We start from the raw sequence: 12539 nt of genomic DNA, 5'->3' as shown, positions 1-12539 counted from the left end.
ACTGCTAGCTTACTGCACTGTGAGAGAATAAACTTCTCTTTGTTAAAACCATCCACTTGTGGTATTTCTGTTATAGCAGCACTAGGTGACCAAGACAGAAGGCAATTGACTTCTCTATATTAACCTTGAGTCCTGCAGCCTTGCTAGAATTGCTTATTAGCTCCAGGAATTTTTTGGTAGATTCTTTGAGATTTTCCTTGTAGACAATCATACCCTCTGCAAACAGTTTTACTTCTTCCTTCCCACTATATATACCTGGTATCAATCCCACTTGGTTGTGGTGTATAATTCTTTTTATATGCTGTTTGTATTCAATTTGCTAATATTTTCTTGAGGGTTGTTGCATATATGTTCCTGAGAGATATTGGTGTGTACTTTTCCTTTCTTGTAATGCCTTTGCCTGGTTTTGGTATTAGGGTAATGCTGGCCTCATAGAATGCATTAGGATGTTTTCCCTCTGCTTCTATTTTCTTGAAGGCAATGGGCGATGGGCTTTTTCTGTTTTCTGGTCGAGATTGTAGAGAAATGGTATCATTTCTTCTTTAAATGTTTGGTAGAATTCCCCAGTGAAACCGGTGCTTTCTGTTTTGGAAGGTTATTGTTACTTGAATTTCTTTAATAGATACAAGCCTGTTCAGATTTGCCTTCTTCTTGTGGGAGTTTTGGTAGATTGTGTCTATCAAAGAATTGGTCCATTTCATCAAAGTTATCAAATTTGGCCATAGGGTTGTTCATAATACACCTTTTTTATCCTTTGATGTCCATGGATCAGTTGTATTGACTCCTCTTTAACATTTATGATGTTAGTAATATATATCTTCTTTTATTCTTGATTAGTCTGGCTAGAGTTTTAGTAATTTCATTGATCTTTTTAAAGAGCCAGCTGTTTGTTTCTTTTATTTCTCTATTAATTTCCTGTTTTCAGTTTCATTGATTTCTGCTTTAATTTTTATTATTTGCTTTCTTCAGCATACTTTGGATTTACTTTGCTCTTTTTTGAGTTTCCTAAGGTGCGAGCTTAGATGACTGTTTCAGATCTTTCTTTCTTTTTTTCCCCTAAATTTAATTTATTTTGTTGTTGACATTGAGGATATACACAGCAAAACATACAGCAGTTCAACAGTTTTTACATGTGCAGTTTAGTGACATTGATTACATTCTTTGAGCTATGCAACCATTCTCACCCTCCTTTTCTGAGTTGTTCCTCCCTCATTAACATAAACTCACTGCCCCCTAAGGTTCCTATCTAATCTTTGAGTTGCTATTGTCAATTTGATCCCATATGGATAGTTATTAAAAGAGCATGATGCTCAAGGCAGGGCTTTTTTTTTTTAATTTAAGTGAAAGTTTACAAATCCAGTCAGTCTCTCATACAAAAATTTATATACACCTTGCTATGTACTCCTAATTGCACTCCCCCTAATGAGACAGCACACTCCTTCCTTTCACTCTCTCTTTTCGTGTCCATTCGGCCAGCTTCTGACCCCCTCTGCTCTCTTATCTCCCCTCCAGACGGGAGATAAGGCAGGCCTCTTTTACTGGTTAAACTAAACTATTGTTTGGGTTTAAGATAGCGGGGGATATTTTTGGTTTAAACTTTAAAGATTATCTCAGGACAATAATTTCAGGAGTTCATCCACACTCCATGGCTCCAGAAAGTCTAAAGTGCATGAGATTTGAAATTCCTGTTCTGTATTTTCTCCCTTTTGATCAGGATTCTTCTATGGCATCTTTGATCAAAATGTTCAGAAATGGTAGCTGGGCACCATACAGTTCTTCTGGTCTCATGGCAAAGGAGGCAGTTGTTCATGGATGCAGTTAGCCACCGATTTCTTACCCCCTCTTATTCCTGACTCTCCTTCTTCCTCTTTTACTGTAGGTGAATAGAGACCAATTGTTGTGCCTTGGATGGCGGCTTGCAAGCTTTTAAGATCCCAGGCACCACACAATGAACTAGGAGGTAGAACAGAAGCACTGAACACATTATTAGAACAATTAACTGGGATGTCCCATGAAACCATGACCTTAAACCTCCAAAACCAAGGAATCAAATCCCATGAGGTTTTTGGTTGTACATAAGTAGCCTCAGAAGCTATTTTTTTAATGTCATTGTAAATATCTCTCTCTTTTTTTTAAATATATGTATTCACGGCTATTAATTTCTGTCTAAGTACTGCTTTTGATGCATCCCACAAACTTTTGTTTTTAATTTTTAGTGTGCTTTAAGGGAAAGTTCACAAACCAAGTCAGTCTTTCATACAAAAACTTACATACACCTTGCTATATACTCCAGGTTGCTCTCCCTCTGATGAGACAGCACACTCCTTCCTTCCACTCTTATTTTCATGTCCATTTGGCCAGCTTCTGCCCCCCTCTCTCATCACTTCTCCAGACAGGAGCTGCCTACATAGTCTCATGTGTCTACTTGATGCAAGGAGCTCACTCTTCACCAGTATCATTTTCTATCCCATAGCCCAGTCCAATCCCTGTCTGAAGAGTTGGCTTTGGGAATGTTTCCTGTTTTGGGCTAACAGACGGTCTGGGGACCATTACCTCTGGGGTCCTTCTAATCTCAGTCAGACCATTAAGTCTGGTCTTTTTATGAGAATTTGGGGCCTGCATCCCACTGCTCTCCTGCTCCCTCAGGGGTTCTCTGTTGTGTTCCTTGTCAGGTCAGTCATTGGTTGTAGCCGGGCACCACCTAGTTCTTCTGGTCTCAGGCTGATGTAGTCTCTGGTTTATGTGGCCCTTTCTGTCTCTTGGCCTCATAATTACCTTGTGTCTTTGGTGTTCATTCTCCTCTGCTCCAGGTGGGCTGAGACCAATTGATGCATCTTAGATGGCTGCTTGCTAGCGTTTAAGACCCCAGACGCCACTCTCCAAAGTGGGTGCATCCCACAAATTTTGATAAGTTGTTATTTTTATTTAGTTCAAAATATTTAAAAACTTTTCTTGATACTACTTCTTTGACCCATGTGTTATTTAGAAGTGAGTTGTTTAATCTCCAAAAGTTTGGGGATTTTCTAGTTATCTTTCTGTTGATTTCTGGCTGAATTTCATTATGGTTTGAGAGCATACTTTGTATGGTCTCTGTTCTTTTAAATTTGTTGAAGTGTGTTTTATGGGCCAGGATATGGTCTGTCTTAGTGAATGTTCCCTTTTGAGATTGAGAAGAATGTGTATTCTACCGTTGTTGGATGAAATATTTTATAAATGCCAATTAGATCCAGTTGATTGATGGTGCTATTCAGTTCAAGTATATCCTTATTGATTTTCTGTCTGTCGGATCTGTCAAGTACTGATAGAGAGGTGTTAAAGTCTCCAACTATAGTAGTGGATTCGTCTGTTTCTCCTTGCAGTTCTGTCAGTTTTTGCCTCATGTATTTTGATGCTCTGTTCATTCTTTTTTTTTTCTTCTTTCTGCTCCTCAGACTGGATGTACTCAATTTCCTTATCAGTTTTGCTAATTCTTTCTTCTCCCTGTTCAAATTAGCTGTTGAAACCCTGTAGTGATTGTTTCATTTTAGCTATGAACTCAACATTTTGGGGCTTTTCCCAGCATGCCGCTTCCCTTAGTAAAAAGCTTCCTGAGCTCCTTTATAAAAGCAGTTAGGAATCATACGCTCTTGTTCATTTGTGTCCAGCGTTTCTCTGTAGAACTTAAGTTATGAAGCATTTACTTCACAATTTGAAATTGTTTTATTTTGATTCATATCATACCTTTTATTTTTCTTGTTGAATGAAAAAATGTGCCTTTTTAATCTCATTGTTAGAATTTTTAAGATTCAGAGTAATTTTCCATGTTGAATCTACTTTCCTCTTGAAGCCATTTTCAAAAACCCTTCCTGTTTTGAGCTGAGCCAATTACATCATAGACATAATTGTCATCTCAGTACTTTTTTCTTTTGTCCACTGTTTTCTTGGACCCCATGTGTTATGAATTGAATTATGTCCCCCCAAAAGATATGTTGAGGCACTAATCCCTGGTACCTGTGAGTGTGACTTTGTGGAAATAGAATCTTTGAAGATGTTATCAGTTAACATGAGATCATACTGGAGTAGAGTGGGCCCTAATCCAATCTGAGTGGTGTTCTTACAAAAGAGAAGTGACAGAGAGACTCAGAGGGAAGATGGCCATGTGATGATGGAGGCAGAGATTGGAGCTACAAGCCAAAGAACGCCTGGGGTTGCCACATGTCACCAGAAGTCAGGAGAGTGTCATGGAACAGATACTCCCTCAAAACCTCAGAAGGAGTCGACATGGCCAACACCCTGGTTTTGGACTCTTAGCCTCCAGAAAACTGAGACAATTTGTTTCTGTTCTTATAAGCCACCAAGTTTGTGATACTTTGTTATGGCAGCCCTAGAAAACCAACATACTATATCTTCCTGATTCTTGGATACCCCTGCTATTTTCTTTTTCATTTTTACTTAAGTAACTCTTAAATTTGTTTTTACAGAAAAGTGCTTATGGGGTAAAGTTTCAGATTTTTTGCATATCTGAAAGTGTTTTTGTGATTCATACTGAGTGTGGAATTTTAGGTTCAAAATTATTTTCCCATAGAAATTCTTTTTTAACATCCATATTGTTGAGAAGTCTGTTAGTATTATGATTCTGCATAAGTGAAATTTTTTCTGTCTCTTTGGAGACTTTTAGAATATTTTCTTTATTCTCTCTCTGTCCTGCTTAGCACTACATGGGCCCTTTCAAGCTGAAGATTTGTGTTCTTTAGCTCTGGTAGATTTTTTTCTCCCATTTCCTCATTTTCCATGTTCTCTGTTCCCTCTACCTGAACCGACTTCTGATTGGCTGTGACAGCTTCTGTATCGTCAGTGCTTAATGTTTATATCATTTTCTGACCCTTCAGCCTATGAAGTGTTCTGGGAGATACCCCTGACTTTATCTGTCTGCTTTTCTATTGATTTTTTGGGGTAGATTTATAAATTTCAATAATTTATTCTCATTTCCCAGTTGCCCCTCTTTTATAGCATTATGTTCTTGTTTTAATGGATATGTTATGCCCCCTTGAATCTCTTTGAGCATACTATTTGGATTATTAAAAGTGTTTTTCTGTTTCTGATATTGCATCTTCTAAGTTCACTTGTACTATCCATTGGTTCTTTTCTGGTCAGTCTAAATAATCTACCTGAGAGATTTCCTCTTCGCCTGTGGTCTTGGTTCAGTATAGTTCTGACTCCCAAATCTATGTCTTTAGCCTATACTGCTCTCTTTAGCTCCAGAATTATGTATGTATTTTAACTGTCTGCTGGATAATGCTATATAATGTATGCAAAATTGTGAATTCATCGTCTGTTCTCTAAAACCCACTTTCTTTTCCATATTTCCTCTGTCAGAATACCTACCATCATCTACTTAATCACTTAAACCAGAAATACAGGCATTGTCCTTGACAGGGCTTTGAACTGGTTTGTTCCTGTTCAAACTGCTGCTGAGAACTTGCATTTCCACCCCAGGTATACTGATCAGAATCTACATTTAACAAGAGCCCCAGGTGATTCTTATGTATAACTTCCTAGGACCTTGCTAGAAATACAAATTCTCAGCAGGGGTTCTGTCCACACTGAACCAGTTTGAAGCCCTGGTCCTTGCCTACCTTTCCCTCTTCCTCAGCCCTAGCCTATCATTCATTAGTACTGATGGTTCTTTCCTCAGTACAGTTTCATTTCCATCCTAGCCACCACTGCCTTGATCCAGGCTCTCATCATTTTTCATTTTGAGCTTTTTAAAGACAAGTCTGACTCATGTCTCTCCCATACTTCAGTTTCTTCTGCCTTCAGAGTAAAAAGCTAAATGTGGTGCTACTTGCCTCCTCAGCCTCCTTTCAACACTTTTCCTCCACGTCTCACACTCTACAGTAAACTAGGAATGGTTCCCTAAATATATTATGCTCGTTCATGTTTTGGTAGTTTGAAATATGCTATCCCTTCTGCCCTGTGTGCCCTTCCACGCATCTTCACCTAGTGAACACCTTCTCTTGTTTTACTTTTCAACTCAGTCATCACCTCTCAAAAGCCTTTCATGACTGCCAGCTTTCACTCTTCTGTGCATGCTTAGCCTCCTGTTCTTACTTGTGTCATGACACTGGTGGTGGTAGTGATAGTGATAACACCACTAATAGTAATAATAATAATAGACTATTGAATACTGTTAGTCATCATGCCCATAGCACTTCATTTAGTCCTCATGAGAACTTTGACAGATATTTTCATCCTGATTCTATACATAAGGAAATTGAAGCACAGAGAACTCGAGTATCTTGCCCAAAGTTACACAGCTGATAAGCAGGGAAGATCTAGGATTACAGCCAGGACCTTGTTCCCCTGGAGCCTGCAATATGTACCACAATGCAATTGGCTAATGCTTCTCACACTTCAGAGTGTATCAGCATCACCTGGAAGGCTTGTTAAACCGCAGACCCCACCCTCGCTCTGAGGTTCCTGGTTCAGTAGGTCTGGGGTGGAGCCTGAGACTGTGCATTTCTAACAAGCTCACAGGTGATGTCGGTGCTGCCCGTCCAGGGACACACTTTGAGATCCGCTGTTCTGGGCTGTGAAGCACTTTGTCTATTGAAATAGTTTCTTGTTTCCCTCCCCAACCAAAATGGGGTTTCCTTTAGGGCAGGGAGTGTTTCTTTTATGTCCCTGGTCCTGGTGCCCAGCAAAGTAGTTCTGACAGGTGGTAGGCCCTCAATAAATGTTTATTTGAATGAATGAATGAATGAGGCAATGAAGAAATGTTTCTGGCCTATTATTTTAGTGCATTTTTGCCCAAATGACATTTCTGTGTATTCCAAGAAAAATTCAGTGACATATACCGCATTGGCATTCAGGGGGCATGTACTCAAAGGGTTTGTAAGGTTAATTGTTGGTTGCGTGATTTTAAACGACTTCGAAGGCAGAAGTCAGAACTGTTATATTTGGTTTAGTGTTCTCTCCACATCTGATAGCTCACTGCCTCTTAGTTCACACGAGGGAGACTCTTGGGCCTTTTAACAGATTAGAAAATTCCTTTCCAACAGCTGTACCCTCTTGATATGAAAGGACCTTGCCATAAATGTGATGGGTTATAGGAATTGTGGCAAACTTGCTTTCCAGTATTCAAGCTCCTTTCAATGCCTGTGTGAAATAGAGTAGTTTACTAGAAGGTTGGGGCTTCTTAGCCACTCAGGCAGTAGGTCACCTAAAGCCAGTTATCAAGTGGGAAACAAGAAATGTCTGACAGCTTGAGAACTAACTTTCTAGGAGTTAGAATTTGGCTTGATGGTATTACTATGTTACTTTTCTTTTGAAGTAAGAACTAAAGTATTTTTTATCATAATAGGTTTTGCAAGAGCTTATTGAAAAGACGAATAGGCAGGTTAATGAGCTTTGTGGAATTGTTTCAAAAACGTACCATTCTTGGGAGGAACACTCATTACTAAAACATGTAAGTGTCATAAAAATATTTTTACAACTCTGATAAACCCACGGTTCCTAAAGATACCAATCAGTTAGATGTAATAGAGAACTAATAAAACTCTGTGAGACTAGCAAAGCAGATCTATACTTTAGTAGCAGATGGTGGAATAAAATTCTGTTGGAAGAATGCTAAAGTTTAGGTTTGATAAATAAATGACAGTGAGTATTTTTTATATTTGTAACCCTGATGTAATAAAATGCAATTAGAATATAGGATTGAACAGGACTCAGAATCATGTAATTGAAATACAGCATTTATCCTTAAGGATGGAAAATAATGTTGCAAGGAAAATAAGTATTAATGCATTTACCATCTTTTTAATTTCTATTTTTATCCACAGTTGATTTGTACTGGGTTTGTATCGTTTTAGAGGTCATCTAGATTTGCACAAAAAGTTTTGAGCATATACTTGAGTATGGAGAAATTAAAGCCAAAGAACCGAAGAAAATTGCCTAACTTTTTTTTTTCACTTTGGACAGGGAAATTGTCACCCATCTTTACCAGAGCAAAAGCGGAGTACCTATGCTCAGACCGACCTTGTAGGAACATCTTTTCAGCCAGCAGCATGCCCTGAACTGCAGCAGCCAGCCTTCAGGGTGGAGCCAGTGTTCATAGTGGAGGCCGAGGTCCACAGGGAGCAGGAGCCGGTCCTCAAGGAGCAGGAGGAGGTTCACAGGGAGCAGGAGTCAGTCCTTAGGGAGCAGGAGGAGGTCCACAGGGAGCAGGAGCCAACCCTCAAAATGGAGGAGCCGGTCCTCAGAATGGTAGAGCCAGTTCTCATGGGGGAGGAACCAGTCCTCAGGGAGCAGGAGCAAGTCCTCAGTGAGAATCAGGAGGTCCACAGGGAGAGTCCACCTCCTCCCAAAATCATCTCTGCACGTTCGTTACAGCCACATTTCACAGGAGGCAACCCATATCCTTGTCTTGCTATAATGTCCTACTTTTTCAATGAAGATGCTGAAAATAACACCAACGTCTCATCTGCCAGAGCTGCAGTAGGAGTACCAACAGCCATGCTACCACAAAGACAGAGCAGTCTGGCAAATAACCCTGAGATAATGAATTGCTCAGCTTCACTGGAAAATAGCAGTGGAAACACGGATACTACCTTGTCATCTCTCTGCATCCCTCCCAATTTTGGTGAGTTTGAAATGACACATATGTCGTACTTCCTTAGCTAGATTCATGAATGTCCTTAATGCAAGCTAGTGATAACTATTTTTAAACTACATGTTTTATATTGAGATTATTTTCGATTAAGATGCAGTTGTAAGAAATACTACAGCGAGATCATCTTTACCCAATTTCCCATAATGATAACTCCTCGCAAAACTTAGTAAAATATCACAACTAAGGTGATGACGTTGATACAATCCACGGATCTTATTCTGCTCTCCAAGTTTGACTTGTATTCATTTGTGTGTGTGTGTGTGTGTGTGTGTGTATGTGTATGACTTTAATTCTATACAGTTTTATCACGTGATTAGGTTTGTATGTCCAGTACCATAGTCAAGATACAAAACATTTTCATTGCCACAAGAATCCCTTCCATTGCCATTTTATGACTATACCCATCACCCACCAGTACCCCTTCCCTCTACCACTCCCCTGTCCCTGATGTTGGCAACCACTGATCTGTTTTCCAGCTCTGTAATTTTGTACCCCCACGTGTCTCTCAGTTTGTCATACTGTGGGGGTTTGCATGGTGCTGTGATACTGGGAGCCATGCCTCTAGTATTCAGATACCAGCAGGGTCACCCATGGAGGACAGGTTTCAGCTGAGTTTCCAAACTAAGACTAGGAAGAAGGACCCAGCAGTCTACTTCTGAAAAGAGTTAGCCAGTGAAAACCTTATGAATAGCAGCGGAACATTGTCTGATACAGTGCTGGAGGATGAGCCCCCCAGGTTGGAAGGCACTCAAAAGATGAGTGGGGAAGAGCTGCCTCTTCAAAGTAGAGTTAACCTTAATGATGTGGATGGAGTCAAGCTTTCGGGACCTTCATTTGCTGATGAGGCACAACTCAAAATGAAAAGAAACAGCTGCAAACATCCATTAATAATCGGAACCTGGAATGTACGAAGTATGAATCTAGGAAAATTGGAAATCGTCAAAAATGAAATGGAATGCATAAACATTGATATTCTTGGCATTAGAGAGCTGAAATGAACTGCTATTGTCCATTTTGAATCAGACAATCATATGGTCTACTATGCAGGGGATGACAACTTGAAGAGGAGTGGTGTTTCATTCATCGTCAAAAAGAACATTTCAAGATCTATCCTGAAGTACAATGCTGTCAGTGATAGGGTAATATCCATACACCTACAAGGAAGCCCAGTTAATACGACTGTTATTCAAATTTATGCACCAACCACTAAGGCCAAAGATGAAGAAATTGAAGATTTTTACCAGCTTCAGCAGTCTGAAATTGATTGAACATGTGATCAGGATGCATTGATAATTAGTGGTGATTGGAATGCGAACGTTGGAAGCAAAGAAGAAGGGTCAGTAGATGGAAAATACGGCTTTGGTGATAGAAATGATGCCGGAAATCGCATGATAGAATTTTGCAAGACCAACTACTTCTTCATTGCAAATACCTTTTTTCACCAACATAAACAGCGACTGTACACATGGAGTTCACCAGATAGAATACACAGGAGCCAAATCGACTATATCTGTGGAAAGAGACGATGGAAAAGCTCAACATCAGTCAGAACAAGGCCAGAGGCAGACTGTGGGACAGACTATCAGTTGCTCATATGCAAGTTCAAGCTGAAACTTGAAAATTGGAACATTAGAAAATTAGAACAAGTCCATGAGAATCAAAGTACCACCTTGATCATATCCCACCTGGATTTGGAGAGCATCTCAATAGATATGACGTGTTGAACACTAATGACCAAAAACCAGACAAGTTGTGGAATGACATCAAGGGCATCATACATGAAGAAAGCAAGAGGTCATTGAAATGACAGGAAAAGAAGAAAAGACCAAGATGGATGTGAGAGGAGACTCTGAAACTTGCTTTTGAATGTTGAGCAGCTAAAGCAAAAGGAAGAAATGAAGTAAAAGAACTGAACAGAATATTTCAAAGGGTGGCTTGAGAAGACAAAGTATTATAATGACATGTGCAAAGAGCTGGAGATAGAAAACCAAAAGGGAAGAACACGCTTGGCATTTCTCAAGCTGAAAGAACTGAAGAAAAAATTCAAGCCTCAAGTTGTAATAGTGAAGGATTCTATGGGGAAAATATTAACACAGAAGCATCAAAAGAGGATGGAAGGAATACATAGAGTCATTATACCAAAAAGAATTAGTTTATGTTCAACCATTTCAGGAGGTGACATATGGTCAGGAACCGATGGTAGTGAAGGAAGAAGTCCAAACTGCACTGAAGGCATCGGAGAAAAACAAGGCTCCAGGAATCGATGGGATATCAATTGAGATGTTTCAACAAAGAGATGCAGTGCTGGAAGTGCTCACTTGTCTCTGCCAAGAACTTTGCAAGACAGCTACCTGGCCAACTGACTGGAAGAGACCCATATTTAATGCCTATTCCCAAGAAAGGTGGTCCAACCAAATATGGAAATTATAGAACAATATCATTAATATCACTTGCAAGTAAAATTTTGCTGAAGATCATTCAAAATTGGCTGCAACAGTATATCGACAGGGAACTGCCAGAAATTCGGGTCAGATTCAGAAGAGGACATAGAACCAGGGATATCATTGCTGATGTCAGATGGATCCTGGCCGAAAGCAGAGAATACAGAAGGATTTTTACCTGTGTTTTATTGAGTACGCAGAGGCATTCGACTGTGTGGATCATAACAAATTCTGGATAACATTCCAAAGAACGGGAATTCTGGAACACTTAATTGTGTTCGTGAGGAACCTGTATATAGATCAAGAGGCAGTTGTTCGGACAGAACAAGGAGATGGTTTAAAGTCAGGAAAGGTGTTTGTTGGGGTTGTACCCTTTCACCATACCTATTCGGTGTGCATGCTGAGCAAATAATCTGAGAAGCTGTACTGTATGAAGAAGAACGGGGCATCAGGATTGGAGGACTCATTAACAACCTGCATCACACAGATGACGCAACCTTGCTTGCTGAAAGTGAAGAGGACTTGAAGCACTTACTGATGAAGATCAAAATCCATAGCCTTCATTATGGATTACACCTCAATGTAAAGAAAACAAAAACCTTCAGAACTGGACCAATAAGCCACATCATGGTAAACGGAGAAAAGACTGACGTTGTCAAGGATTTCATTTTACTTGGATCCAGAATCAACACCCGTGGAAGCAGCAGTCAAGAAATCAAAAGACACATTGCATTGGGCAAATCTGCTGCAAAGGACCTCTTCAAAGTGTTCAAGAGCAAAGATGTCACCTTGAAGACTAAGGTGCACCTGACCCAAGCCATGGTATTTTTAATCGCATCATATGCATGTGAAAGCTGGACAATGAATAAGGAAGACCGAAGAAGAATTGATGCCTTTGAATTGTGGTGTTGGTGAAGAATATTGAATATACCATGGACCGCCAAAAGGACAACCAAATCTGTCTTGGAAGAAGTACAGCCAGAATGCTCCTTAGAAGCAGGGATGGCTAGACTGCGTCTTACATACTTTGGACATGTTGTCAGGAAGGATTATTCCCTGGAGAAGGACATCATGCTTGGTAGAGGGTCAGCGAAAGAGAGGAAGACCCTCAACGACATGGATTGACACAGTGGCTGCAACAATGGGCTGAAGCATAACAACGATTGTGAGCGTGGTGCAGGACCGGGCAGTGTTTCGTTCTGTGGTACATAAGGTCACTATGAGTTGAAACCTACTGGATGATAGCTAACAACAGCATAATTTTGTCACTTCAATATTATCGTATAACTGGGCTCAAAGAATGTAACGTTCTGGTGTTCACTTTTTCCATTTAGCATAATTCCCTGGAGATTCATTCATGTTGTTATGAGTATCAGTGTTGCTGTTAGGTGCTGTCGAGTTGATTTCGACTTATCGTGAGTCTGTGTGCGACAGAATGAAATACTGCA

General features: G+C 39.9%; 1 protein-coding gene across 1 annotated transcript in view; it reads left to right on the top strand.

Moving 5' to 3' along the window:
* BEND2 (BEN domain containing 2) overlaps positions 1-12539 on the top strand; it is a 77894-nt gene that overhangs the window by 20482 nt on the left and 44873 nt on the right. Inside the window, exon 4 of the mRNA XM_064278048.1 lies at positions 7960-8656. Coding sequence (XP_064134118.1) covers positions 7960-8656 — 697 coding nt within the window. The remainder of the gene's footprint in view (positions 1-7959; positions 8657-12539) is intronic.

The sequence above is a fragment of the Loxodonta africana genome, chromosome X, assembly GCF_030014295.1.
Source record: "Loxodonta africana isolate mLoxAfr1 chromosome X, mLoxAfr1.hap2, whole genome shotgun sequence".
Lineage (NCBI taxonomy): Eukaryota > Metazoa > Chordata > Mammalia > Proboscidea > Elephantidae > Loxodonta > Loxodonta africana.
Note: the sequence above shows the minus strand (reverse complement) of the source record. Positions and strands in the feature narration are given on the sequence as shown.